Raw genomic sequence first — 27,356 nt, 5'->3', positions numbered from 1 at the left:
ATGAGCCTGGCAGAAAGGCCAGGGCGGGAGCCCCTCTGCCCTGGTCAGCCTGATGGCCTCACTGATCGGCAGTACCGGCCTGCACCTCCGTGGCTCCTGGTGCTCCAGGTATGATGCACGGGCTAGGAAAAACACCACGGAGCCTGTGGCAGCCTTAGCAGCAGCCAGCTGAGGCCAACCTGGGTGGCTCAGAGCTGCGCCTCCAGCCTGCCCACGTGAGGTGATTACTCACTACAAACACAGGGTATGAAGGGGCCACAGATGCTCAGCCTTCCTGAGGTCAGCCCCAGAGCCTCACCCCACCCTGGGAAGGTCCTGATTTTTTAGAAGATTTATTTATTTATTTGAAAGGTAGAGTTACAGAGAGGCAGAGGCAGAGTGATAGAGAGAGAGTTCTTCCATCCGCTGGTTCACTCCCCAAATGGCCACAACAGCCAGAGCTGGGCCAAGCTGATCCGAAGCCAGTAGCCTGGAGCTTCTTCCGGGTCTCCCACATGGGTGCAGGGGCCCAAGGTCGTGGGCCATTGTCTACTGCTTTCCCAGGCCATAGCAGAGAGCTGAATCAGAAGTGGAGCAGCTGGGACTCGAACCGGTGCCCATATGGAATGCTGGCACTGCAGGTGGCGGCTTTACCCGCTACACCACAGCACCAGCCCGAAGGCTCCTGATCCCATGATGTGTAGCCCAGGTCCACCTCTTCTCGGGGCTCTTTCTCCTTCTGCCTCCTCCCTTCTCTGCATCCCCGCTCTGCTTTCTCGCCTACCTCCCTCTTGCATGACGAAGAGGAGGCACAGGAGAGCGCAGGAGTGGGGAAACAACAGCTCCAGCCAGAGGGGTGCCTCCTGCTCCCGCCCTCCCCTCCGCCCCAGCAGGGAGTCCACAGCACCTAAGGAGGCCCCTGGGGACTCCAGGGGCGGCAGGAGAGGGAGTGGGGAACGGGACAAATCTTGCTGCGTGTTGGGTAGGGGGCTCTGAATCCACACGTCCCCACAGGACACTAGAGGTGGACACGCTGTGAGCGGGTAGGGTCTGCTCCGAGGAGGAGCCACCAGCCCACTGGCTGCAGCTCAGCCAGCCCCAGCCCCCCCCCGCCCCTCCCATCCTGGCTCCACACTTCCCACAAGGCCCCGAGGAAGATGGACAGACAGAACACAGCGCAGTTTGCCTACGTCCTTTATTCCCTCACAGCACAGGTCCAGCACAGCCTGCCATCCCCAGGAAGCCCGGGTGGGCCATCTGGGCCTGGCAGGCCACACACCCCCCGGCACAGTGGCCAGCGCCGACTCAGGGCAGCCCGTCCACCAGCGCGCTGTTCAGACAGTTGTAGAGGTAGATGTACTGCTCCTGGGAGAGACACAGGGCCGGGAGCCTCACCCTGCCTGCCCCAACCTGAGCAGCTAGGCCCCCTCGGCTCCACAGCACCCCCTGGTGGCCGCCCACAGGGTGCTGCCGGGAGGCCTGCAGCTCTGGGGCAACCTACCAGATGTCCCCGCCCCCTCCCGCAGTGGAGCCGGAGGCCTCTCACCAGTGTTGGGGTCATGAGGCCACAGGCCTGTGACTGCTGCAGAGCCACACCGAAGACATCCACAGTGCACTCGGCCCCTGCCTGCTGCAGCAGCTGCTCCATGGCCAGGAAGGTGCCCAGCGGGGCGGTGCCCTTGCTGTAATGGACCTAGAGTTGGACAGGGCACCTGGACGGGGCAAGGTGGGGGTGTCCAGGGACATTGGGGGCCCCAGTCTGATTCCACGGACCTGGGAGGGCCCCTGGGGCTTGGCCAGTCAGCCAGCCTGGGCCCACCATGCCCCTGAGGACAGGGCAGGAACAGAGGAGACTGGGCATTTGGACCCACGACCTAAGCAGAGCTCAAGGCCCACCCGGAGGCAGTGAGCCTGGGTCCCACGGCACCTGGAGTGGCTGAGCAGTGTGCCGGGCTTCTCGCTGTTGCCCTGGGAGCAGCACTGGCCCACGGCAGCCAGGAAGGGCAGCAGCGTGGTGGTGGGCAGCTCCCGCCCGGGCTCCCAGTTTGGAAACTGCAGCCGCTGCACCTGCCGCTCCTTGCCGCTCTCTCCCTGGGGCACGAACCATCAGCATTGGAGGCAGCGCAGGACTCGCCCCCACCACACACAACCCAGCACCCCTTGCCCTGTGGCCCCAGCACCTACGTGTGTGACCTTGAAGAGGGTGCAGGGCCAGCCTGCGGTGCTGTTCTCAGCCACCCAGTGCACCGTCACCGTCTCCGTGGTGATGGGCTGCGTCTCCGACGGCCAGAACTCCTGTGGCTGGAACGGAAGTGGAGCCGTTCTGCAGGCTCCCTGGGGTCTCTGCCCGGCCCCACCCCTGCCCCGACTTCTGGCACCCCCACCCTTGCACTCCTGCTCCCCTCACCTTCTCCTGGGTGTCAGGTGCGCACAGGGAGACCAGCACATGGGCCTCGTGCTCCCATACCAGCTCCCAGATCTCCTCTGGCCCCGCCGGGCCCGTCAGCACCACGTGGTCACGGCCGGAGGGCCCACCCTGCACAGCACAGCTCGTAGGCTTCCAGGAACTGAGGTGTCCCCTGCCCAGCCCCCATTTCCAGGACCAGCCCCAGCCTGGGAAGCACAAACCATCAGAGAGGGCAAGAAACAGGGCATGCACCCAGCTTTGCCTCACCGGGAAGAGCCAGGCCTCGGGCATGCTGTCGGCGGGGCTCTCCTCCACCTGGAGACACCCATCATCTGGGGGGAGAGGTGGAGGGGGAGGCCGCTGGACACCCCCGCTCCAGTAGGCTGCAGCCCTCCCACCGCCCCCAGGGGAACTCACCGGAGTCAGTGCAGTCCTTCTCGCGGCCAGGAGAGGGCGTCGAGGAGCCAGCCTCGTCGCTGATGGCCTGCAGCAGGAGCTGGGAAGAAGCCCACCCTCGCACCTGCTGGGCACAGGCCAGGGCCCCCGGCTGCCACCCAGGCCTGAAGCATACCTCGTACTCCTTCAGGAAGCCGGCGTTGGCATTAGCCGCCCTCTTGGCACACGCCTGCGCGAAGTTCGTCACAGAGATGGGTCCGGAGCTGGGGGAGGGGGGAAGAAGCGCTCGAGGGTCCCCGGCTCCGGCTCTGCCCCCAGACAGGGACCAGGGAGCCCGTGGGTGGGAGGGGGCAGAGGACAGGTGCCTCGCCCCGGCCAGACCCCAGGAGCCTCGACTTACTCAGAGGTGTCAGAGGGCCCTTCCAGAATCTTCCTCAGGAGGCAGCTGTGCAGGAAGATGTACTGGCTCTGGCAGGGGGTGGGCAGCCATCAGCGTGCTCGGGTGGCCCGGGAGGGAGTGAGGCAGGCGGGGCGGGGCGCGGGGGCCCCTGGAGTCAACGCCGCCTCCCCATTCACAGAAAGGACGAGTGGTCACGCTTGAGCCCTTGCCCCAGGGACCCCTGGGTACCCATGATCCCCTTCCCAAGCCTGTGGCCCGAGGCCTCCCACCTCCCAGCCTCTCCTGCGGGCGCTCACCGGGGTCTGGATCATGAGGGGCCGGTGCAGCCGCAGCGCGTACACAGCGTTGAACACGTCCACCACCGGCTCTTCCTCCAGCTGCTGCAGCAGGCGCGACAGCGCCACGAAGGTGCCCGTGCGGCCGACGCCCGCGCTGCCGGCACACCCCAGGGTTGCAGCAGGGGTGCAGGGTCCCAGGCCCCTCCGCCACACCCCTGCCCTCACCTGCAGTGCACCAGGATGGGCCCCGTGCCCTGGGCTGCCCTCGCCTGCTCCCGGACCAGCTCCACAAAGGCGAGCAGGGCCCCGGGGGCCTCCGGGACGCTGTGGTCAGGCCACGTGGTGAACTGCAGCTGCTTCACCTTCCGCCGCTTGTGCTGGGCACCCTGCGAGGGGAGGGCAGGCTCCTTGTCTTCCCAGCTCCCCGAGGGCAGGGACACCTCCCCCCTCAGACTGGCTGATGCCTCCCCCCTCTGGATGCTTCCTAAGCCCTTGCACTCTTCTCTGGTCTCCTGGGGAATCTCACCTGCAGGGCGGTGATTCTGACCCCCGCTTTCCTGCCCCAGGAGGTCACAGGCTCGGGGGGCACAAGGGCCTCGGGGTGCAGGAGCCATCACTTCTCGCCCGGCTCTGCCTTGACCTCGCTAGCTAAGCCCCTGACGTTCTCTGTGCCTGCCATCCCCTCCCCTCACCACCACCTACCAGCACTTGTGATCCCAAGAAGGAAGGGGCGTGGGGTCCCCCCGGGCCGAGGCAGGCTTCCCAGGACCCCCCAGCCCTCCCCCACGCCCACCCCGCCCTGCCTCTCGCACACACGTGCTGCAGCTGGAACTCCCGCCTGGTCCACTCGTCCTTGGGGTCCTCGGCCAGCAGGTGGATGGTGAGGTGGCCGTGGGTGACGGGGGTGGAGTCGGCGGGCCAGTAGTGCTCACACAGCACCTGGGGCCAGAGGGTGGGAGAGGGGAGGGGGCAGTGGTCTCAAGGCCCGCACCATCCCTCTTCATTTATTTTTATTACTTATTTGAGAGACAGTCGGAGAGCCGCCCCTCTGCTGGTTCGCTCCCCCAGTGCCTCACAACGGCTGAGACCAGGCCAGGCTGAAGCTGGGAGCTGGGAGCTGAGTCCAGGTCTCCCATGTGGTGGCAGGAACTCAGTTATCTGAGCCCCACCTGCTGCCTCCCAGGGTGCACACTGCAGGAAATGGGAGTCAGGAACCGCTGCTGGGCCTCAGACCCAGGCACCGAGTGTGGAAGGCAGGCATCTGGACTGCAGGTTGTCCGACTCCTGTTGCCCCTGCCAGACACTGCAATCCCACTGTCTGCATCCACCCAGCTCCAGGGCCACCTCCTCCGGAAGGCCCCCCCCCCGGGCTGGGCTCCAGCCCACCTCTCATGCGCCCCCCACCTCTCATGCGACCCTGAGGACTTTGAGTGCCGGACTTTTGAGTGTGCTGCACCCTACACAGCAGCCGTCTGCTCCAGCAAGAGGTCAAAGTCAGCAGCCTCTCTCTGTGTAGAAGAGCCCGGAGGAGTGCCCGGCAGACCCAATTTAGAAAGGAAGCAGAACACCCACCTCTGGTGCCCACACTGGGGTAGTCCCTAACCCACCGCTCTCCCAACACTCCCACCCCTTCTCTGCCTACAGCAAGGGGCCAGTGGAAGTGGAGTGAGCCCTCCCCCTGCCTCCCCATCCCAGGTGACCCTAGAGACCCCACCGCCACCCCTGGCCTCCAGACCTGCCTGCCGCACTGTCGCTCATGGGAGACGCCAAGGGGGCCACTCTTGTAAGGAGGCTGAGCGCCACCTGGTGGCCATTCTAGAACCTGCCGGGGCTCACCCTGCCGTTCTCCATGCCCACGGTGAGCATGACGATGATGTGCACCTGCTGCTCCCACACCAGCCGCCAGAAGTCCTCCAGCGTTTTCTTGAGAGGCCCCTGAGTGGCAATGAACTCCTGGGGGTGAGTGTAGCCCTAGAGGACAGACACATGCTAACAGCTGATGCCTTGGTCCCCGCCCCCCTGTCAAGAGCACAGCAGCAGGGTTCCTTCAGGAAGCAGGACACTGTGAACATGCTACATGTGTGCAAGCATATGAACACATGTATGAACACATGTGTACACCCAGAACCCAAACAGAAGCGGTGGCTTCACAGATACCACTGTCTGGGTCTCACTTGGAAGGGATGAGAAAAACCTACCAGGAAAGAACAAGGCCCCAGCATCCCAGAAACAGTCTCCGGCCTGGGACGGGCCTCCCGGAAAGCAGCTGTGCACCTCTCCCTTGCTCAGACGCCTGTCGTGGCTCCCCACTGCCCACCGGCGAGGCCCTCAGGCAAGGACCTCCTTCCTGCCCACACCTGTGAGTGTGTGTGAGTGTGTGTGCGCCCCATCCACCTGCCCACTACCTGTGAGTGTGTGTGTGTGTGCCCCATCCACCTGCCCACTACCTGTGTGTATCCCTGTCCACCTGCCCACTACCTGTGTGTATCCCTGTCCACCTGTCCACTACCTGTGAGTGTGTGACTGTGTGTGTGTCCCCTTCCACCTGCCCACTACCTGTGAGTGTGTGTGTGCCCCCGTCCACCTGCCCACTACCTGTGTATGTGTGTCCCCATCCACCTGTCCACTACCTGTGTGTGTGTGTGTGTGCGCCCCATCCACCTGCCCACTACCTGTGAGAGTGTGTGTGTGCCCCATCCACCTGCCCACTACCTGTGTGTGTCCCAGTCCACTTGCCCACTACCTGTGAATGTGTGTGAGTGTGTGTGTGCCCCATACACCTGTCCACTGTGTGTGTGTCCCATCCCACCCGCCCACTACCTGTGAGTGTGAGTGTGTGCCCCATCTACCTGCCCACTACCTGTGAATGTGTGTGTGTGTGTGTGCCCTGTCCACCTGCCCACTACCTGTGAGTGTGTGTGTCCCCGTCCACCTGCCCACTACCTGTGAGTGTGTGTGCGCCCCATCCACCTGCCCACTACCTGTGTGTGTCCCCATCCACCTGCCCACTACCTGTGAGTGTGTGTGTGCCACCGTCCACCTGCCCACTACCTGTGAGTGTGTGTGTGTGCGCCCCATCCACCTGCCCAGTACCTGTGAGTGTGTGTGTGCCACCGTCCACCTGCCCACTACCTGTGAGTGTGTGTGTGTGCGCCCCATCCACCTGCCCACTACCTGTGAGTGTGTGTGTGCCACCGTCCACCTGCCCACTACCTGTGAGTGTGTGTGTGCCACCGTCCACCTGCCCACTACCTGTGAGTGTGTGTGTGTGTGCCCCATCCACCTGCCCACTACCTGTGTGTGTCCCCATCCATGTGCCCACTACCTGTGAGAGTGTGTGTGTGTACCCCGTCCACCTGCCCACTACCTGTGTGTGTCCCAGTCCACTTGCCCACTACCTGTGAGTGTGAGTGTATGTGTGTGCCCCACACACCTGTCCACTGTGTGTGTGTCCCATCCCACCTGCCCACTACCTGTGAGTGTGAGTGTGTGCCCCCATCTACCTGCCCACTACCTGTGAATGTGTGTGAGTGTGTGTGTGCCCCGTCCACCTGCCCACGACCTGTGTGTGTGTGTTTGTGCCCTGTCCACCTGCCCACTACTTGTGTGTGTGTGTGAGTGTATGTGCCTCTGTCTACTTGCCCACTACCTGTGTGTGAGTGTGTGTGTGTCCCATCCACCTGCCCACTACCTATGTGTGTGAGTGTATTCCATCTACCTGCCCACTACCTGCGAGTGTGTGTGTGCCCCCATCCACCTGCCCACTACCTGTGAGTGTGTGCGTGTGTCCCATCCATCTGCCCACGACCTGTGAGTGTGAGTGTGTGTGTGCCCCATCTGCCTGCTACCTGTGTGTGTGCCCCCGTCCACCTGTCCACTATCTGTGAGTGTGTGCCCCTGTCTACCTGCCCACTACCTGTGAGTGTGTGACTGTGTGTGTGTGCTCCTGTCTACCTGTCCACTACCTGTGAGTGTGTGTGCCCCTGTCTACCTGCCTACTACCTGTGTGTGTGTCCCCGTCTACCTTCCCACTACCTGTGAATGTGAGTGTGTGTGTGCCCTGTCCACCTGCCCACTACCTGTGAGCATGTGTGTGTGTGTGCCCCGTCTACCTGCCCACTACCTGTGACTGTGAGTGTGTGTGTGTGCCCCTGTCCACCTGCCCACTACCTTTGTGTGCCCCTGTCTACCTGTCTACTACCTGTGTGCGTGTGTGCCATCTACCTGTCCACTACCTGTGAGTGTGTGAGCATGTGCCCCCGTCTACCTGCCCGCTACCTGTGTGTGTATGTGTGTGCTTCCATCCACCTGCCCACTACCTGTGAGTGTGTGACTGTGTGTGTCCCATCTACCTGCCCACTACCTGTGAGTGTGTATATGTGCCCCCATCCACCTGCCCACTACCTGTGAGTGTGTGTGTGTCTTCTACCTGTCCACTACCTGTGAGCATGTGTGAGTGTGCCCCATCCACCTGCCCACTACCTGTGAGTATGTATACCCATCCACCTGCCCACTACCTGTGAGCATGTGTAAGTGTGTGCCCCTATCTACCTGCCCACTATCTGTGAGTGTGAGTGTGTGTGTCCCCATCTACCAGCCCACTACCTGTGAGTGTGTGTGTGTGCCCCAGTCTACCTGCCCACTACCTGTGAGTGTGAGTGTGTGTGTGCCCCCATCTACCTGCCCACTACCTGTGAGCATGTGTGCCATCTACCTGTCCACTACCTGTGAGTGTGTGTGTGCCCCTGTCTACCTGCCCACTACCTGTGTGTGTGAATGTGTGAGTGTGTGTCCCTGTCTACCTGCCCACTACCTGTGAGTGTGAGTGTGCATGTGAGCCCCGGTCCTGGTCTACCTGCCCACTACCTGTGCGTTGAGTATGTGCCCCTGTCCACCTGCCCACTACCTGTGTGTGTGTGTGTGTGTGTTCCTGTCCACCTTCCCACTACCTGTGTGTGTGTCCCATCTACCTGCCCACTACCTGTGTGTGTGTGCCCCTGTCTACCTGCCCACTACCTGTGAGTATGCCCCCATCTACCTACCCACTACCTGTGAGTGTTTGTGAGTGTGCCCCTACCCGTCCACTACCTGTGAGTGTGTGTGTGCCACCATCCACCTGCCCATGACCTGTGAGTGTGAGTGTGTGCCCCCATCTACCTGCCTGCTACCTGTGTGTGCGTGCCCCTGTCTACCTGTCCACTACCTGTGTGTGTGAGTGTGTCCCCCCATCTACCTGTCCACTACCTGTGAGTGTGAGTGTGTGTGTGCCTCTGTCCACCTGCCCACTACCTGTGAGTATGAGTGTGTCCCTGTCTACCTGCCCACTACCTGCAAGTGTGCCCCTATCCATCTGCCCACTACCTGTGTGTGTGACTGTGAGTGTATGTCATCTACCTGCCCACTACCTGTGAGTGTGTTTATGTTCCTGTCCACCTGCCCACTACCTGTATGTGTGTCCCATTTACCTGTCCACTACCTGTGAGTGTGTGTGTGCCCCCGTCTACCTGCCCACTACTTATGTGTGTGAATGTGTGAGTGTGTGTGTCCTCGTCCACCTGCACACATGCTCACACTCACAGACAGTTCACATACACTCACACATGCCCACACACACTCACACTCTCACATGCTCTCACACACATCATGCACATGTGCTCTCACTCCCACAGACAGTTCACACACATACACATGCTCTCACACTCCCACACAGTTCACACACACTCTCACACTCCCACACATGCTCACAGACAACTTACACACACGTGCCCATTCACACAATGCTCTCACTTGCATGCACACTCACACATATGCTCACACACATCACGCACCATGCTCACGCTCCCACACAGTTCACACACACACACATGCTCTCACTTGCATGCACACTCACACATATGATCAAACACATCACACACACATGCTCTCACACTACCACACAGCTCACAGACAACTCACACACACATGCTCACACACTCACACATGCCCATTCACACACATGCTCTCACATGTGTGCACTCTCGCACACATGCATCACACATCACATACACATGCTCACACTCCTACACAGTTCACACACACATGCTCTCACACACATGCTCACACTCCCACACAGTTCACACACACTCTCACACTCCCACACACACACTCACATTCACACACACACTCTCTCACACTCCCACACTCCCACGCATGCTCTCACATGCATGTACACTCACACACATGCTCACACTCACAGACAGTTCACACACACTCTTGCACACATACCCACGCACACATACCCACACCCACTCTCATGTACATGCACCCACACATGCTCACACACATGCTCACACACATCACACACATGCTCATACAGACAGTTCACACACACTCGCACACATGCCCACACACTCTCTCACATACATGCACACACTCTCACACTCCCACACATGCTCTCAAATGCATGTACACTCACACACATCACACAATGCTCACACTCACAGAGTTCACACACACTCGCACACATGCCTACACACACTCTCACACGCTCACACATCACACACACATGACTACACTCCCACACAGTTCACACACACACACACATGCCCACACACTCTCTCACACACGACACACATATGTTCACACTCCCACACAGTTCACATACACACACTCTCACACTCCCACACAGACAACTCTCACACACTCACACTCAAGCACCCACCACACCTGGGGCCCCCTTTAGGGTAGGAAAGTGGTTCACTCAGCTCTGCCTCCTGTGGCCCGGCACCCAGCTGGGAGGGGCAGGCCCTCACCAACACCTGCTGGCCTTGAACTCAAGAAGCAGAAGCTGCGGTGTGCGCGGAGGTGGGGGCGGCTGCAGCCAGCCCACGCTGGGCAGGCGGCCCTTACCGGGATGAAGTTGGCATTGATGTAGTCCGAGTGCGGCTCTCCCTCCAGCTGGCTCAGCCTGACCCGGGAGTGGTCATCTGTAGAGCGGGCGGAGGGAGAAGCTCGCCGCTCAGTGCCGCCCCGCGGCCGGACCCTGCCTCCCGCCCGGCGCCCTCGCCCGCTCCCAGCCTCACAGGGCAGCACGTGCGGGTAGCGGTTCTTGGTGGTGTTGGCAGGGTGTTCGGCCTCCACTCGGGGCTGCTCCTTGCCCACCTCCTTCAGCTCCTGCCGAAGCGGGGCAGGCACTGGTGGGCTGGGGGCCGGGGTGGCGAGCGCGGAGCTGGGCGTTCTCCCCAGACCCTGGCGGGGAGGGGTCCGCCCAGCCCGGGTTCTTGGTCCTCTGAGCCCGGGGCGGGGTGGGGAGGGGCACAATGGCCGTACCTCGAACTCCTGGAAGAACGCCTGGTGCGCGTGCGCGCTCTTGGCCTCGTAGCTCTGCCGGAAGCTGTGGATGGGGATGGGCCGGTGCGTCCGCCTGGCGGGAGAGCCGGGGAGTGGTCACCCACCTTGAGTCCAGCTCGCCGCCCCGGGGTGGCAGGCGCAGAGCCAGGGAGCCCAGTCCTGGCTGCGCAAACCCGCGGTGATTCCCTCTGGGAATGCAGCTCAGGGCACCACCCGGTGTGGACAGCAGTGCAGTCCCGGCGAGCTCTGCGGATGCCCAGCCTGGGCGGCCGGGCCCCAGCCACATGGAAAGGTGATGGAGCAGCCAGGGACCGGGGCAGGGGAGGCCAGGACGGCATGGAACGTTCGCAGGTCTCCTGGGCCCTTCCCGGAGCCCGAGGAGCCTGCACACGGCCCGCGCTCAGGCCCGCATCAGCCCCGTGGTCAGCCAGCAAGCAGGGGACGACTACAGCAGGTGTGATGGCTAATCTTGTGTCAACCTGGCTAGGCCACGCTGCCCAGAGGTCAAATGTGATTCTAGATGTTTCTGTGAAGGTGTCCTTGGAAACCAGTGGATTTTAAGCGAAGCACAAGACCCTTGCTCTGCGAATGGGCGTCGCCCAGTCAGTTGAAAGCTGGGATAGAGCAAGGATGGGCCTTCCTGGACCAAGAGGTGGCTCTGGGGCTGTCAGGTTAAACTGCTGCCTGTGATGCCGGATCCCATGTGGGCGTGGGTTCAAGTCCCGGCTGCTCCACTTCTGATCCAGCTCCCTGCTAATGAGCCTGGGAAAGCAGCAGAGGATGGCCCTAGTCCTTGGGCCCCTGAAATGGAGGAAGCTCCTGGCTCCTGGCTTCAGCCTGGTCCAGCCCAGGCCATCGTGGTCATTTGAGGAGTGAACCAGTGGATGAAAGATTCTCTCTCTCTCCCTCCCACCCCCCATTGGTTCTGTTTCTCTGGAGGACACTGACCTCTACCCTGGGCCTGCAGGAGGAGGAAAGCTGCATGGGCAGAGGGCGAGGTGAGAGCTGCAGGAGTTGAGGAGAGGCCCTCCAGAAGGTGTGGTGGCCATGATGATGGTGGAGGTGGTAGTGGAGGTGATGGTGGAGGTGGTGGTGGAGGAGGTGGTGGAGGTGGTGGAGGTGGTGGTGGAGGTGGTGGTGGTGATGGAGGTGGTGGAGGAGGTGGTGGTGGTGGTGGAGGTGGTGGAGGTGGTGGAGGTGGTGATGGAGGTGGTGGTGATGGAGGTGGTGGTGATGGAGGTGGTGGAGGTGGTGGAGGAGGTGGAGGAGGTGGTGGTGGTGGTGGAGGTGGTGGAGGTGGTGGAGGTGGTGATGGAGGTGGTGGTGATGGAGGTGGTGGAGGAGGTGGAGGTGGTGGTGGTGGTGGTGGTGGTGGAGGTGGTGGAGGTGGTGGAGGTGATGGTGGTGGAGGTGGTGGAGGAGGTAGAGGTAGTGGTCGTGGTGGTGGTGGAGGTGGTGGTGATGGTGGTGGAGGTGGTGGTGGTGGCGGTGGAGGTGGTGGTGGTGGAGGTGATGGTGATGGTGGTAGTGGAGGTGATGGTGATGGTGGTGGTGGAGGAGGTAGAGGTAGTGATGGGGGTGATGGTGGTGGTGGTGGTGGCGGTGGAGGTGGTGATGGTGGTGGAGGAGGTGGTGGTGGAGGTGATGGTGATGGTGGTGGTGGAGGAGGTAGAGGTAGTGGTGGGGGTGATGGTGGTGGAGGTGGTGGAGGTGTGGAGGTGGTGGAGGTAATGGAGGTGATGGTGATAGTGGTGGAGGAGGTAGAGGTAGTGGTGGGGGTGATGGTGGTGGTGGTGACGGTGGAGGTGGTGGTGGTGGAGGTGGTGGAGGTGATGGTGATGGTGGTGGTGACAGTGGAGGTGGTGGTGGTGTAGGTGGTGGAGGAGGTAGAGGTGATGGTGATGGTGGTGGAGGTGGTGGTGGAGGTGGTAGAGGTGGTGGAGGTGGTGGAGGAGGTAGAGGTGGTGGTGGAGGTGATGGTGGAGGAGGTGGTGGTGGAGGTAGTGGTGGGGGTGATGGTGGTGGTGGTGACGGTGGAGGTGGTGGTGGTGGAGGTGGTGGAGGAGGTAGAGGTGATGGTGATGGTGGTGGAGGTGGTGGTGGTAGAGGTGGTGGTGGTGGAGGTGGTGGTGGTGGAGGTGGTGGAGGTGATGGAGGTGATGGTGATGGTGGTGGTGACGGTGGAGGTGGTGGTGGTGGAGGTGGTGGAGGAGGTAGAGGTGATGGTGATGGTGGTGGAGGTGGTGGAGGTGGTGGTGGTGGTGGTGGAGGTGGTGGAGGAGGTAGAGGTAGTGGTGGGGGTGATGGTGGTGGGGGTGATGGTGGTGGAGGTGGTGGTGGTGGAGGTGGTGGTGGCAGTGGCGTTGGTGGCAGTGGTGGTGGCAACCGAGGAAGAACAAGGTCTGGCAGGGAGCGGCCCCTGTCTGGGCACAGTGCAAGCAGCCGTCTGCCCCGGGAGCCTGGGTGATGCCCCCACGGCCTGGGCGAGGCAGGCCGTGCCGCCCCCACGCATGGGGACATCCAGGGAGACACACACTCACCGAATGTTGTGGGGCACCAGCTCCTGGGAAAACCCGCTCTTGTCCGCTCTGCAGAGGGTGCAGAGGCAGGTGGGAGGCAGCCCCGGGGGCGAGGGCCGGCCAGCTCTCCTCGCCCCCAGCTTGGTCTCCCGCTCACCTCTGCCCCTTAAGCCGCCTCCAGCACAGCAGGACCAGCACGGCGCACACGGTGAGGACACAGCCGCCCGCAGTGCCCACTGCCACCGGCAGGGGCAGTGCCGTGGGAGGGACACTGACACGGGGCTCTGGGGAGGGCGGGAGAGGGGCAGTGTCAGTCCTTCTGGGGGCCCTGCTCCCTCACTCGGGACCCTCAGGGTGCAGCCTTCAGCGGCAGCTCCTTCCGCTTCCAAGTCCCACATGCCAAACCACGGCCAGGGGAGGCCGCCTGGGGAGACGCCCTGGTGGTCACAGAGAGGACCCAGAGGGCCCCCTGCCCCCCACTGCTGGGCACACCCCAGAGGCCCCCCACACTCCTGAGCCCCAGGAACTGCCTGGTCCCCTGCAGTGACCGCCAGGTGCCTGGGGCTGTTGAGCACATGGAATGTGGCCACTCCCTTCTAAAATGTGCTCAGGCGTGAAATACACACCAGATGTCCGGGGGTTAGGGGAAAGAAGGTAAAATCTCTCTGTAAGTTTGTAACTGAGCACACGTGGAGAGGATAATTTTTTTAGACAGCTTGTTTTAAATAAACTGTCACAGGGGCAAGTGTTGTGACACAGCACATTAAGCTGCCTGTTGGGACGCCTCATCCCATGTGGGCGCCAGTTTGGGTCCCGGCTGCTCCACTTCTGACCTGGCTCCCTGCTAATGCTCCTGGGAAAGCAGTGGAGGATGACCCAAGTGCTTGGGTCCCTGCACCCACATGGGAGACCTGGATGGAGTTCTTGGTTCCTGGCTTCAGTCTGACCCAGTCCTGGCTGTTGTAGATATTTAGGGAGTGAACCAACAGATAGAGGACTTCTCTCCCCCTCCTCTCTCCCCCTCCTCTCTCTCTCTCTCTCTCTCCCCCCCTCCCCCTCCTCTCCCCCCCTCCCCCTCCTCTCCCCCCCTCCCCCTCCTCTCCCTCTCTCCCACTCCTCTCCCTCTCCCCCCTCCTCTCCCTCTCCTCTCTCCCTCTTCCCCTCCCCCTCCCCCTCCCTCTCCCTCCATGTTTCAAGTAGATAAATAAATCTTTTAAAATAATTAAATGGTCCTGGAATTCGTTTCACCTATTTCTTTGGGTCCCTTTCACTCGGCCACTGGAACAGCTCAAACCCCGTGTGTGGTTCACACTGGCGGCTTGTCCTCCTTGGTTTGGGACAGTGCTGGAACCTCGAGGACCGGGTGCAGCCAGCGGGTGGAGGGGCCGTACAGGAAGGCAGCAGGCAACAGCGAGCCCTCTCCACCCAGGCTGGTCTGATGCCAAAAGCACTTCCATCCCTGGCCATGGGTCTCCCGGCTCTACTGGGCGGGGCCTGCTCTCCCGGGAGCCTAAGCCCAGCCCCTCCTGCTGCTGACTGGGGGGGGGGGGGCAGCCTCAGAAGAGGGGTCCCGGCTCCCCCGCACGGGGCCCACCGTACCTGAGAAGGCTGAGAAGGAGATGGTGCTCTCGGGGGCGTTGTACCTGGTGAAGGCGGCAACACTGAACCTGGGCCAGAGAAGCAGGACCTGCGGTCGGGGAGGGGTGGGCACCAGGGCAAAGCCCTCTCCCCCAGAAGGGCGGGTCCTGTGCCAGAGACACTGGGACAGTAGGCATCCCTCCCTCACCTGTTCAGAGGCGAGAGTCTTTCACGGAAAATGAGATGAAAGGGTAGTTTATTTTGGTGCAAAAAAAAAAAAAAAACACCTTAAAATCCATGCATATGAGAAGAATCCCCCAAAGTTCGTGGAAAACGCATATTATGAAACAATGATGCATGATTGCAGCTTTTTTTACACCAAAATAAACACCTTTCCATTCGATTTCAAAAAGCTCGTGGAGCTTCACAGCACCTCGGAGCAAAGCACCCCTGCTTCTCTTCCACCTTTCCAGGGGAGCAAGAGGCAGCTCTAGGTGTGGGCGCTGGACAACCTTGAACCTGCCCTGGTGGGCGGAAATGGAATCCACCCCCATTGTTCTTTAAAAAAAAAAAAAAAAAGAAAGCCACGTAACAGCCGAGTGTTCCCTTCTTTGGCCAAAATAACAGTTGGCGCTCATGGAGCAGCTTTGTGGAAAGAACGCGCCGAGAACCCATAGATGAAGCTCAGGACGGCCCCCTGCTCCCTGCAGCCTCAGCCCTCACCTGTACTGGGCACCCGGCTTGAGCTGCCCATTACATATGTCCTGGGTGTGGCCACAGTCATCTGCACCCATGGACACTGTCCAGGACTTTGGCACAGCCCAGGGGCCCGGGTAGAAGGGGTTGGGAAGCAGGATGGCCAGGTAGGAGTCGCATCCTCCGTAGTAATGGTCGTACCACGTGCGGTTGATGGCTTTCCGGGAAGGCTGAGCCACTAGGAGAGGAAGGCGGAAGGGGCAGAGCAGGGTGGGCAGTGGAGCCGAGGCCTCTCCAGCATGTTCCCAGCATTCCAGTGCAACATCAGCCCTAGCCTCGAAAACATTCCGGGTGCCCCTTCCCCTCCCCCTGCTGCCAGGACTCACGTGACATGTTGGTGGTGGCGACAACGCCGTACCACTGGATCTGCCCATCCTCCTTGCCAAACATGCCTGGCGTGATCACCACCCCCATCCCTGCCTCGGGCTCCAGCTGGGGGGCGGCAACCAACGCAGGAGGATGCCAGTCTGGGTGGGGGGAGGGGAGGAGGAGACTGAGGTTGTGACCGGGGCCTGGCCATCCATCTTCAGGAATGGTGGTCCTCTGAGCCCTTCCCAGTGCCTGGATGCTGGACATCCGGAAATACAGCCTGGAGGACTCCCGGGCAGTCAGTGGCATCGGGACCCGAGGAGAAGGCTGAGGTTGGGGAACAGAGAGAGCCCCCAGGCAGCCAGGACCCGGGGGGGGTGGTGAAGAGGGAGATGGAGGGAGCAGAGGTGCCTCCAAGGCACCAGAAGGCGCCTACCCTCGGCGGAAGTGGTGCACACCAGGGTGACTGTCCGGCTCTGCAGGCCATTCCTGCCCAGCACGGTGAGGCTAAGGCGGTAAGATGAGGCAGGCAAGAGGTCGGGTAGCAAGAGAGTGTCCCTGGAGGTGTTGGCCTGGAACACGGGGTGGGCGTGGCCTCCTGCAGCCAGCCGCTCTGCCAGGACCAGACAGGCGCTCACGTCCCCGGTGGGCAGTGTCCAGTTCAGGACGAGGTGGGTGGCATGGGCCTGGCACTGCACGTCCTCCACAGGGCCCGGCTCTGCGGGAAGCAAGGGCTCGGCGTTGGGTGGGGTCAGCAGACACCAAGAGGATCACCTCCAGGCAGGAGCTCTCCAAATCGGCAGGTGCAAAGGGGAGGGGCACTGAGGGGCCTTGGTCCCTCAGAGAAACTGCTTCTCCTTTGGACCTCACAGCCCGGGGCAGGGGCAGGTGTGTACAGCATCCACCCAGAAAGGGCAGGTGGCCCAGGCTGGAATGGGCAGTGCACCAGCCTGGACAGGGCCCCCGCCTCTCAGAACACCTCCCGCCTCCCCAGTGGGCTTCGACATACCAACTGGCAGCACCACGGGGTGAGTGGATGCCTGGAGCGGCCCCGCCTGGCACAGCACGGACAGGGAGAGGCTGCGTCCTGGCGTGAGGCCCTTCAGCACCAGGAGGCCTTGGCCGAGCGCCAGAGGCTGATCCCAGGAGGGGCGCCCGGCCTCGGAGAGCTGGGCGTGGCACGCCCCCCGCCCCAAGGGGCCGCTGGCCCAGGCCAGGTTGACTACGGCGCTGCCCGCCTGCATGGACACCAACAACTCCCTGGGTGTGAGCGGGGCTGTGGAGCAAACAGAGCAGATCAGCCAGGCTGCCGGCCCCGCTGCTGAGAGCTCTGCACGTGGGGCCAGGGGCCGGCTGACCGCAGGCTGGGCCATCAGGGTGGGTGGGAGGTAGGAAATCGGGCAGAACCCAGGTGAGTCAGAGCCGGCCCTGCCCGCCTTCCCCACGCCCCACTCACAAGTCCAGCCCGAGACATTGGCGGCCGCAGCGCGCAGGGGCCCGGCCCACGAGACAATCTCCACCTCGTACTTCGTGCCCGGGGTCAGAGCCCAGAAGTTTGTGCTGTTCACCTCGGCCCCCAAGGCTCTGGTGCCCACCCGGGCACCCGCCTGGTACAGGGTCACCTGGTAACTGTCCCGGCCCCCGGCCGCATGGGCCCAGGCCGCCCGGAGCTGGCTGGGGCCTTCGCTGGTCACGTGCACCAGAAGTGGGGCAAGAGGGGCTGCCGGGAGAACAAGTTGTCGGGGGGTGGATAAGAAGAGAGAAAAAGATCTGAACCCCAAAGATCTCCCACTACTCCCTCCATCCTCGACCAGTCAAGAAACACACAGGTCAGGAAGTGGAAGGCAGGGCCCGCCAGCTCCCCAGTGAGTGGCTCGGTGTTCCCACCCCACTGCCCCTCTCCCCTGCTGAGCTGGTCAGGAGCCTCCTCCCTGGCCTCCCAGGATGGGTGGGGATCCGCCCACCTTCTTCGAGGAGGGAAGGGCAGAGCCCGCCCCGGGAGCCGCAGTGAGGGCAGTGGGGTCTGCCGGTGCTAGGGTGGGGGAGGGGAGACTGCATGGGCCCCACAGTCAGCCCAGCTGCCTGTGTGTGGGGCCCAGAGGTCAAGGGGGACCCGCAGCCCCTGGGAACATGGAAGGCAGAGGGAGGGCACTCACGCGTCCAGCCTGAGGCATTGCTGCTGCTGCTCGCGTCCGGCCCTCGCACGGTGGTCAGCTGCACCAGGAACTCGGTACCTGGGGGCAGCCGGGGCCAGGAGAAGTTCTGGGCTTCTGGAGCCAGCGTCTCCTGGCTTTGCAGGCTCAGGGGTCTCCTGCGGTAGAGGCGCAGCTGGAAGCCGTCCCTGCGGCCCGGCGGGGCGCCCCAGCGAGCCCTCAGGGCGGGCGGCTGGGCAGTGAAGCCCAGGCTCAGGTTGACAGGAGCCGCAGGCACTGTGAGGACAGGGGAGACGGTTGGAAGCGCACGAGGTCCTGCCTCCCCTGACCGCCCCAGGCCCTGCCTCTGCAGAAACTCAGCTTGCCAGGGGCTCAAACAAAGCCACACCTGTCCTGACTCCTGCTCCCCAGCCCTCCCAGCTCAGCCCCCCTCTCATCTCCAGCAAGGCCTCTGTCCATCTGTCTGTCCGTCCATGTGACTCCTCTCTCTGGCCCCTGGGCCTTGATACATGCTCAGCCTCCTCCTGAAGCCCTCTGCATCCCCCCCCCACCCCGCCCAGACCCCCCCACCTCCCGCCCAGCTCACCTCCCCCTCTGGGACCCTCTCTGATTTCCTAAGCAGGTGCTCCCTCTGTGAGTCCAAAAGGACTAGATTAGAAAAAAAAAAAAAAATCCTGAGAGTCATTTTAATCTACCTGAACACAGTTTCATACAGTATGCATATTCCTGTGGATGCTCTTACATTGACTACAATGCGATCTATAAAATCATTTGCTGGATTTATAGCTCTGTGTGTGTGTGTGTGTGTAAGTTTTATATAATATACGAGTATAAACCATCAGTTCGGGCCTGGTGTTGTGGTGCAGCTGGTTAAGCTGCCACCTGTGACACTGCTACCCTGTATCAGGGTGCTGGTTTGAGTCCCAGCTCACAGACTCTGATCCAGCTCCCTGCTAATGCACTAGAGGATGGCCCAAATACTTGGACCCCTGCCACCTGCGTGGGAGACCCAGCTGGAGTTCCTCTCTCCTGGTTTCAGCCTGGACCAACCCCAGCTGTTGTGGCCATTTGGGGGAGTGAATCAGTAGATGGAAGATGTCTCCCACTCTGTTACTCTACCTTTCAATTAAAAAAAAATTCTTTCTTAAAAAAAAATCTGTCCATCAGTCTTCCTTCCTAGACTGTCAAGCTCATAATTTTTAGCTTCAGTATCTAGCTATACACCTAGAAAACCAGGGGAGGCATTAGCAACTCATGGGAAGGAGGCAGGGAGAGGGAGGCAGTGGCCGGACAGCCAGCCAGCCAGATGGCCAGACTCATGAAAGGCCCTACCCTGGACCTGTGCCCTCCATGCCAGACCAAGGCACGAAGAAGGGCAGAGAAGGCAGGGAGCCAGGCCCCCACCCTAAGGCCCCAAGGCTGCAGCCAGGAACTCACGGGTGCAGGTACGAGTGCTCTGGACGGTGGAGCTGAGGTTCCCTGTCCAGGCCCAGATGGACAGGGAGTAGCAGGAACCAGGCACCAGATCCCTCAGAGTCAGGCTGGAGTTGTCCGGGCCCAAGTGGACAAGACCGTCCAGGGTCCCCTGGCTGTCCTCCCCACGCCAGGTGACACTGTAGCCTTCCCGCTGCCCTGGTGCCGGGGCCCAGCCCATGACCAAGCTGGAGGGACTGCCCTTGCTGGTGACCTCCAGGGACTGTGGTGCCAGGGGACCTGAAGAGGAGGGCAGTCTGGCAAGGTGGCCACACAGTGTCAGCTGCCCTGGTGCACCCCCTCCCCAAGGCCAGGCCTTCCAGCCCCCAGGGCCAGGGACACGAGGGCTGGCACTCACTTGTGTAGCCCATGAGGCTCTGAGTGATGGCTCCCAGAGAGGAGGCCACGTCCACGCGGTAGCGGGCGCCAGGCACCAGCCCGCAGAAGGTGACGTGGGTGGCGCCAGATGGCACGGAGACATTTCCAAGGAGGCCAGGGGTGCCCTCGGCGTAGAGCAGTGCCCGCCTGCCGGGCTCCCTGATGGCCTCCAGCCCCTGCAGCTGCAGTGTGGCTCCGTGGATTGGGCTGGGCTGGGCCGCAGACCCTGCAGAGGAGGGAACCCCTGGACAGTGAGGACCCTGCATGGAATCCTGCGCGGGACCCGCCTGCCCCCACCAGCCCAGACTCACCAGCCAGCCAGGCGCTGGCCTGGGCCCAGGCTTCATGCGGCCCAGCCAGAGCCTTCAGCTCCAGTGCATAGTGGCCACTGGGCAGGGGCCCTGGGAATCTGGCATTGAGTGCTTCAGGGCCCAGAGTGGTGGTCTTCTCCACCGGCCCACTCAGCTTCAGCAGGTAGCCATCGCGAGCACCCGGCCCCGCCTTCCAGCTTGCCTGGAGCTCAGGGGGCGCGGGGGTCAGCACCAGGTCCAGGGAGGCAGAGGGATCTGCACAGACAAGGAGCACATGCCTGCAGAAAGACCCGACAGCAGACGAGAGAAAGCCTGCTCTTTCCACGCCAGCTTCTCTCTCTCTGCACGCTGGGCCGCCTCTCACCCGGATGTCCTCTCTCACCCGGATGTCCCCGGCCACCATGGGCCTCGTCTGGGATGACTGCTGCCATGGGACCAGGAGCCGCGTGAGCACAGGGTTCTGAGCATGGGGGCATGCAATGTCGCACACTCGTGACACCAGGAGGGGGCGCTACTGTCCTCACCCCCTTCTAAAGACACAGACACGAAGGCGCAGACAGCCAGCACTTCTGTCCAGGGACCACAGTCGGAGGGTGGAAGACAAAAAGCTAGGGCTCGGGCAGCCTGCGTCCTCTGCTCTTAACCATGGCACAATAGTGCTTCCCCAAGGAAGAACGTGGCAGAGTCTGCGTGGGCTCTGCAGGCATCCAGCCCCGGCCCACAGCTGCTCAGCCCCTCAAAAGTCACAAGGCGGGGCCGGCGCAGTGTCACACTAGGTTAATCCTCTGCCTGCGGCACCGGCATCCCATATGGGCACCGGGTTCTAGTCCTGGTTGCTCCTCTTCCAATCCAGCTCTCTGCTGTGGCCCGGGGAAAGCAGTGGAGGATGGCCCAAGTCCTTGGGCCCCTGCACCCACATGGGAGACCGGGAGGAAGCTCCTGGCTCCTGGCTTCGGATCAGTACAGCTCTGGCCGTAGCAGCCATTTGGGGAGTGAACCAATGGAAGGAAAACCTCTCTCTCTCTGTCTCTCTCTCTCTCTCACTGTCTGTAACTCTACCTCTCAAATAAATAAATAAATAAATCTTAAAAAAAAGTCACGAAGCCCTGGGTTCCTCCTCACTCCGCACCTCTACTCCCTCCACTGTAAAGTGGGGACCTCACAGCTGTCCAGAGCTGTTCTGAGGAGGAGATAGACTACACACAGAAGTGGGTGCAGCCCAGCAAGGGTTGGCTCAACTCATGCTAACAGTCATCACCACCAGTAGGCACCGCCTCCAGGCTCCCCTTCACCCCCAGTCGCATCCCAGCTCCTTGGCTAGAGGTGCTGAGCAGAGTAGTCCCTGGGGCTTCGCCCTGCCCCAGGCACTCACAGGTCCACTCGGTGGCATTGGGCCCCGCTGCCCGCTGGAGCCCGGCGGCAGCACTCAGTGTCAGCTCATAGCAGGTGCCGGGCGAGAGGTGGAGGAAGGTGTGAGTGGAGACGCCCCGTGCGACCACTGCAGTCAGGTTGGTGCCTCCTTGGAGGTCTGTGAGCAGCAGGTGCAGCCAGGCAGCCCCCTGGGAGCCGTTCCAGGAAGCTTGCAGGGCAGCGGTGCCCAGGGCACGCAGCACCAGGTGATCCGGGGGCATGGGGGCTGGTGGGAGGACAGAGACAACAGAGTCAGGTCTGGAAAAGGGCCCCGGAGCAGGACGCAGGCGCTGACCCGGCTCTAAGGGGCGGAGCAGAAGCCCAGCCACCTTGGGACGTGGCCCTAGCCAGGGCCACGCCCAACTGCCAGCCTCACCTGTCCACTGGTGAATGTTGGTCTTTGCTTGGAGGGTGCCAGCCCAGGTGGTAACCTCCAAGAGGTACTCGCTACCTGGCAAGAGGTCACTAAAGTTGTAGGCCAGGGCTTCTGGGGACGTGGAGACGTTGTGAGCCACGGTGCGGGACTCCAGGTGGCACAGGAGGAGGTGGTAGCTGTCCTGCTCCCCAGGGGCTGCACCCCAGGAGGCCTCCAGGCGGAATGGGCTCCCAGGGCTGTGGAGCCGCAGCCCAAGCACCGGCGACGGGCCTGCAGCACCGGGGAGACAAGCGCCAAAGGGACATCACCCCTCTGCCCGGAAGTGGCCCGCTGTGCCGGACGCCGGCTCCCTCCACCTGCGGACCCCGTACCGGTGCGGGCAGCCAGGGTGACAGTGACATTCTGCCCACAGGGACGCAGCGCCGTCACCTCCAGCTGGTAGCGACTCCCTGGCACCAGGTCCTGGAACTCAAAGCTGGACGCGTTGGTGTGAGCCTCGCGCTGTGGGCCTTCGGGAGAGCCGAGGGGACTCAGACGCGTGAGACGGAGGACGTGGGCCTGCCCGCCAGGCTCCGGGGCTGTCCAGCTCACAAAGAGGCTAGGCGGCCTCCCCTGGCTGCTGATGTTCACTTCTGGGGGTGGGCCTGGGGGGAGGGGCTGCACTCAGCCTCTCCCAGGACCCTCCCACCAAGAGGGGAGGCCAAAGAGGATTCCAATCCTGTGCCCAGCCAGCCAGACCCCCCCGGAAGACACCTACCTGCACCCCCCTCGGCTGGGCTCCCCTCCCGGGAATGGCATTCATCTTTCTGGGGGGTGTGGGGAGAGAGGAGGGGATGGGACGAGGCCTCCGGGGTCCAGGCCTCTGGGACAGTCAGCGGGGGGAGGGCCGAGATCACAGAGGAGGCTCCCCTATTGGGTCCTCCCTGGTACGCGGCCAGAGGGCATCTCCCCAGCCCTGCCCAAGCGCAGGAGGCAGCCCGGCCGGTGGCTGCCTGGAGCCAGCTCTCCTCCTGGGCTGGCCCAAGCGAGGAGAAGGAGGCATACACCCTCCTCACCGAAGGCAGTCCAGCCGTGCGGCCCTGGGGGGAGGTGGGCAGCGGGGGACTCCCATGGCCACCTTACCTCGGCCAAAAAGCCCTGGAGCCAGAGGAGGGTGGCGAGCAGGACTGGGGGCCTCATGCCAGCGCTGTCTGCAGAGGAGAGTGGGGGGAATAGGGATGGTGCCGTCCCCCACCCTCCCCTCGCCCCGCTGTCTGGCAGGCAGGCCGGCAAGGGTGGGACGAAGTTTCCAGTGGGCAGCAAAGAGCAGGGGGCTGCACCCACCCCGCCCAGCCTTGGCAATGCTCCTGGAGGGGAGAGAGGCGGAGGCTGGCCCTGGGCCCAGAAGGCGGAAGGAGACTTAACTCTGGGCGGGCAGGCCGGCCACCTCCTCCCTCTGCCCCCACCTCCACCCCACTCCCAGCGGCTGGCTGTCCAGGGAGGAAAACTCCAAGAGGAGAGACGGCCTTGCGCGTGGACACCCATAGCCGAGGCGGCTGACTCCCCCGGGCCCGTCCCTGGCCGAGGCTATGGTGTCCACTCCACTAACAGAGTCACCGAGACAGATAGGGAGTTTGTTTCCGGCAGTGGCGGGGGTAGGGGGTGGCTCCTGGCGACACTGCAGATGTGTTCCGGGGAAGAGCCCAGCTGAGCACCCTCAGCCCCCCATGTGTAAGGAGAGATCCTGGACTTGAACCTGAACTTCAGACTCGACAGAGCAGAGATGGCAAGCCGCTCCTAACCCCCCAAACAGGGTGCTGTCTGCCTGGCGCCTCCTGGGAGGGAGCTGTGCTTGCCTCCCGCCCCCCCCACCTCCCCATCAGTGAAGCCCATCCCGGCTCCCTATCCCTGACACCTCACCTGGCTGCGGGCCCCGCAGAGACCCAGGGAAGCCTTCATGAGGCCTGGCCTAGAAGACATTGAACCTGAGGTTTTGCTGTCCCCCCAGCCCAGAGCCAGCTACTCACCTTGGTGCGCCCACCCCAAGACAGCGAGGGAAGGGAGAGTGGAACCAGCCCTGATGACAAAGCCCAGGACCCAGGGCCGCTCAGGGAGTGGGGACAGGGTGGGCAGAAAGCACACAGCTGGACAGACTGAACTCCAAGACTTCTCCAGGAGCCGGGCTCTCGCGGCTCAGCCCTCCTCCTCCGCGGCACCCAGCCCCAAACCTCAGAGCCGCCTCCTCAGGCCCTGGATGGGGGCCTAGGAACTCAGTCCTGCAAACTCATCAGATTTTCCAGGCTGCGTGTGCATGTGTGCGCACGTGTGTGTCACACACACACACGTGTGCTCTTATGAAAGAGGTGGGGGCTAAGAGGGTGGCAATTAAGGAAATGGATGTGAAAGGCTGAGACCCCCCGAGGCAGGGGGAACCCCCTCTCTTGCCCCTCCCCAGCCCACCTCACCTGGGCACGCGGCACGTGGTTCTATCTGGCACAGCCTGATCTGCAGCCGGAAGCGTAGAGGTGAAGCGGAAGCATCGCAATCCGTAACCTGAATGGTTTAGAGGCAGCAAAATGTGGGCTTGGGGGGAATCTGAGTCCCCAGGACACGGAGGCCTGTTGGGGGCAGCACGGACTCCATGGCCAGTCCCTGCCACAGAAGGCACAGCTGCCAGGCCCCTGCCCAGGCCGGGGCAGCCTTGGGGACCTGAGGGGTGATCCAGAGAGAGTACAGGAGGTTCTAACACGTAACACACAGCCTCAGCCACCCAAGCCTCTCCGTTCAGCAAAAAAATGCAGATCCCCCTGGCACCAGCCCCAGACAAACCCACATCCTCTCCCTAGACAGCCTGGGGTTCTCCCCAGGTCTCAGCACCTTGTAGATCCCGTCCACAGAGAGCCAGCCAGGAGGGCAGCGGGCAGGTCCCGGCGGCCGGGCTCCCAGCCAGGCACTGGCCTGGTGGCTCCCTGCAGCTGTCCCAGGCGGCTCTTCCGGCCCCTCCCCTGCTCTCCCCAGCCTGAAGCCAGGCCTTGGGCATCCCCCACGCTGGAGGAAGATAATCACCAGGCAGGAGAGGGGCAGGAAGGCTCAGGACAGCCGAGGTGCCCACTCTCCCTCCCACACCCTAGGGAAGGGCACCAGGGCGGGGGAGGGGGGCTAGGTCCTACCAGGAGGGGCTGGTGAGGACACATGGGGGTGCGTGCATGGTCCGTGGAGGTGCACACACCTGTCTGGTGAACGCACCAGTGGGCATCCAGAGTCAGCGTGGAGGGGCAGGGGCAGGAAGCTCCTGGGAGGGGCAGGCCATTGTGGAGCTGACATCCATGTCCCTGGCTCCAGGCTCAGGAGAGAAGGAGGGGATCCCTCCCGCCCAGGTCCTGGTGGGGTCCCGGGTGTGGCGGCAGCAAAGACCCACTCTTCCCCGGCTCCGGCAGCTGAGCCAGCTGGCTCCCTGCTCCCCTCCCCCAGGGTGGGGGCGAAGGAAATCCCCCTGCACCTGCGGGCTCCGGAGGCAGCAGGAGGGAAAGTGGGTCAGGGTGGGCGGAGGCATCCAGAGGATTCCGCACAGGGTGCGGCTCTGAGCTACACCTGGGGGCTCCCTCTCTCTCAGCCTCCAGGCTGGCTGGCCCAGACCCCTGCCCACGCCCCCCACAGCAGCCCTCTCGGCCCCACTCACCGTGTCTTCCTGCCTCTTCCTGAGGGGATGTTCCCAGATCCCAGCTGTGTCTTTGTCTCCCCCACACAACCAGGGCAAGCCTAGGCCCGCATCCTCGGGGCAGAACAGGCTGGCCCAGGCTGGCCCCAGCGTGGGGGTGGGGCGGACACAGGAGCAGCTGCCTGGGAGCCTAGGGCTCCTCTAGCTCATGGAGCTGGGGGGTACTGAGACGGGCAGGGTATGCAGGATCCGGGGGTCCTGGTGCTCTCCCGAGGGTCCCTTTCCCTGGAATTTAGCAGGGTAGTAAGGAGCTCCCTGCTCCTGGGGGCTGCCAGGGAACAGTGGCTTCTGGGAACTCAGATTTAACACCAAGGGGCTCCTGCCACTGCGCACAGGGCACCCACCTCCCATGGGACCAGATATATGTCTTTGTCCAGCTTGGCCTGATGGCCTGACACACCCCCTCTGCCCTCTCTGTAGCCGTCTCTGCCCCATCCTGGCGGCTGGGGAGACCCCTCCCCTCCAGAGCCTCCCCACTTCTGACCTAAACTGTCCCGGGCAGCCCCGGCCCTGAGCTGGCCGGAGAGAGTGGGCAGAGAAGAGGAAGGGGGAGTGGGGTGACAGGCAGCTCCGTAACCGTGACCGTGACTTCCTCCACCGGCTCAGGCCCACCCCGCAGCTGGTACTGGCTTCCCGCCTACACCCCCTGAGCACTGAACCGTGAGCCAAGCCCTGCACGGGCCTCGCACCATCTGACGGACACGGCAGGCCCCGCCGTCGGCCCCCCGGGAAGCAGGAAGCTGAGGAGGAGCGGAGGCTGAGTCGCTTGCCCAAGGCCACAAGGTCAACAAGCAGCGTAGACCCTCGTGTGCAGCCTCTCTGGCTGTCCACCCCCCACCCCCACCCCTCCACATCCCTGCACTTTCCCTGGACTCCAGGGCCTCTAGAACCCAGACCCCAACTCAGGCGACAGTCAGGTGCTGGGAGTCTGAGAGCTGCCTGGGACAGCTGGAGGGGGAGGGGCTCACTCCCAGCAGCCAGCCTGCTGCAGAGGGGGCAGAGGGGCATGCCAGGCCCCCAGGCCAGGCAGAGGAGAGGCAGGTAGAGGGCACGGACATGTGTCTGCTCCCATCTGAGGCCGTGGTCAGCATCCTTAGCCCCTCTGAGCCCTGGCCACACACCTCCGTGGCTGCCAAGGCACTTTGAGCAGAAGAGGAGGAGAGGGTAAGCAGGAGGCAGGAAGTTGTTTCCACTTCATCCCAGGGCCACCAGAGGTGATGGGGGAGCTCGTCTACTGCCCTGACGTCGCCCCCACCCCCACCCAGGGCCCCAGCATCCTCATCGCCTGCCCAAGAGCTCAGCTTCCAGCCTCTGGAACTCCCGTGGGGCCCCGGCCTCTGAGAAGCAGGGAGTGTGCTCAAGCCAACAGGGCTGAGGCCTGGAAACCTGGGGGCACTGGGCCGAGCAGTGGGGGGACAGCCTTGCCACTTCCTCCTCCCCAGCCCTGTGGTATCCTAGCTTCCTGTTCTCGATAACCATCAGAGGCTTGGCCCTCTTTCCAGGCCCTCCTCTCTCCCCAGTGCCCCCCCCAACACAGTGGAGACACTGCCCTGTGGGGGTCGAGGTAGAAGCCAGCCTCGGTCACCACCCACAAGGATGCTAGGGAC

At 62.7% G+C, this 27,356-nt stretch overlaps 1 protein-coding gene across 6 annotated transcripts; it reads right to left on the bottom strand.

Moving 5' to 3' along the window:
• Positions 1–1,157: 1,157 nt before the first annotated feature.
• On the bottom strand, positions 1,158–25,750 carry LOC103351005 (receptor-type tyrosine-protein phosphatase V). Of its 6 annotated transcripts, XM_070054938.1 has the most exons (35): positions 25,261–25,355; positions 24,497–24,584; positions 23,175–23,242; positions 22,810–22,858; positions 22,424–22,696; positions 22,053–22,322; positions 21,639–21,902; positions 20,267–20,521; positions 19,936–20,181; positions 19,542–19,817; positions 18,108–18,380; positions 17,408–17,671; positions 16,961–17,227; positions 16,388–16,669; positions 15,969–16,109; positions 15,610–15,820; positions 14,908–14,975; positions 13,466–13,592; positions 13,330–13,377; positions 10,769–10,862; positions 10,522–10,612; positions 10,349–10,425; positions 5,297–5,431; positions 4,277–4,399; positions 3,686–3,846; positions 3,479–3,614; positions 3,183–3,250; positions 2,958–3,045; positions 2,804–2,882; positions 2,654–2,718; positions 2,387–2,515; positions 2,164–2,280; positions 1,907–2,070; positions 1,526–1,661; positions 1,158–1,344 (listed from the first exon to the last, which is right to left on the bottom strand). In XM_070054938.1, exons 1-35 carry the CDS (start codon positions 25,285–25,287, stop codon positions 1,285–1,287), a joined length of 5,220 nt encoding a protein of 1,739 aa, XP_069911039.1. In that variant the 5' UTR covers positions 25,288–25,355; the 3' UTR covers positions 1,158–1,284. The 6 variants fall into 6 exon arrangements, with proteins under 6 accessions (XP_069911039.1, XP_069911036.1, XP_069911035.1 ...); XM_070054935.1 differs by lacking the exon at positions 25,261–25,355 and adding an exon at positions 25,711–25,750 and having other exon boundaries at positions 2,387–2,718; XM_070054934.1 differs by having other exon boundaries at positions 2,387–2,718; positions 25,261–25,357.
• Between the last annotated feature and the right edge of the window lie 1,606 nt (positions 25,751–27,356).

The sequence above is a fragment of the Oryctolagus cuniculus genome, chromosome 13, assembly GCF_964237555.1.
Source record: "Oryctolagus cuniculus chromosome 13, mOryCun1.1, whole genome shotgun sequence".
Taxonomy (NCBI): Eukaryota; Metazoa; Chordata; class Mammalia; order Lagomorpha; family Leporidae; genus Oryctolagus; species Oryctolagus cuniculus.
This window is presented reverse-complemented; position numbering and strand designations above follow the sequence as displayed.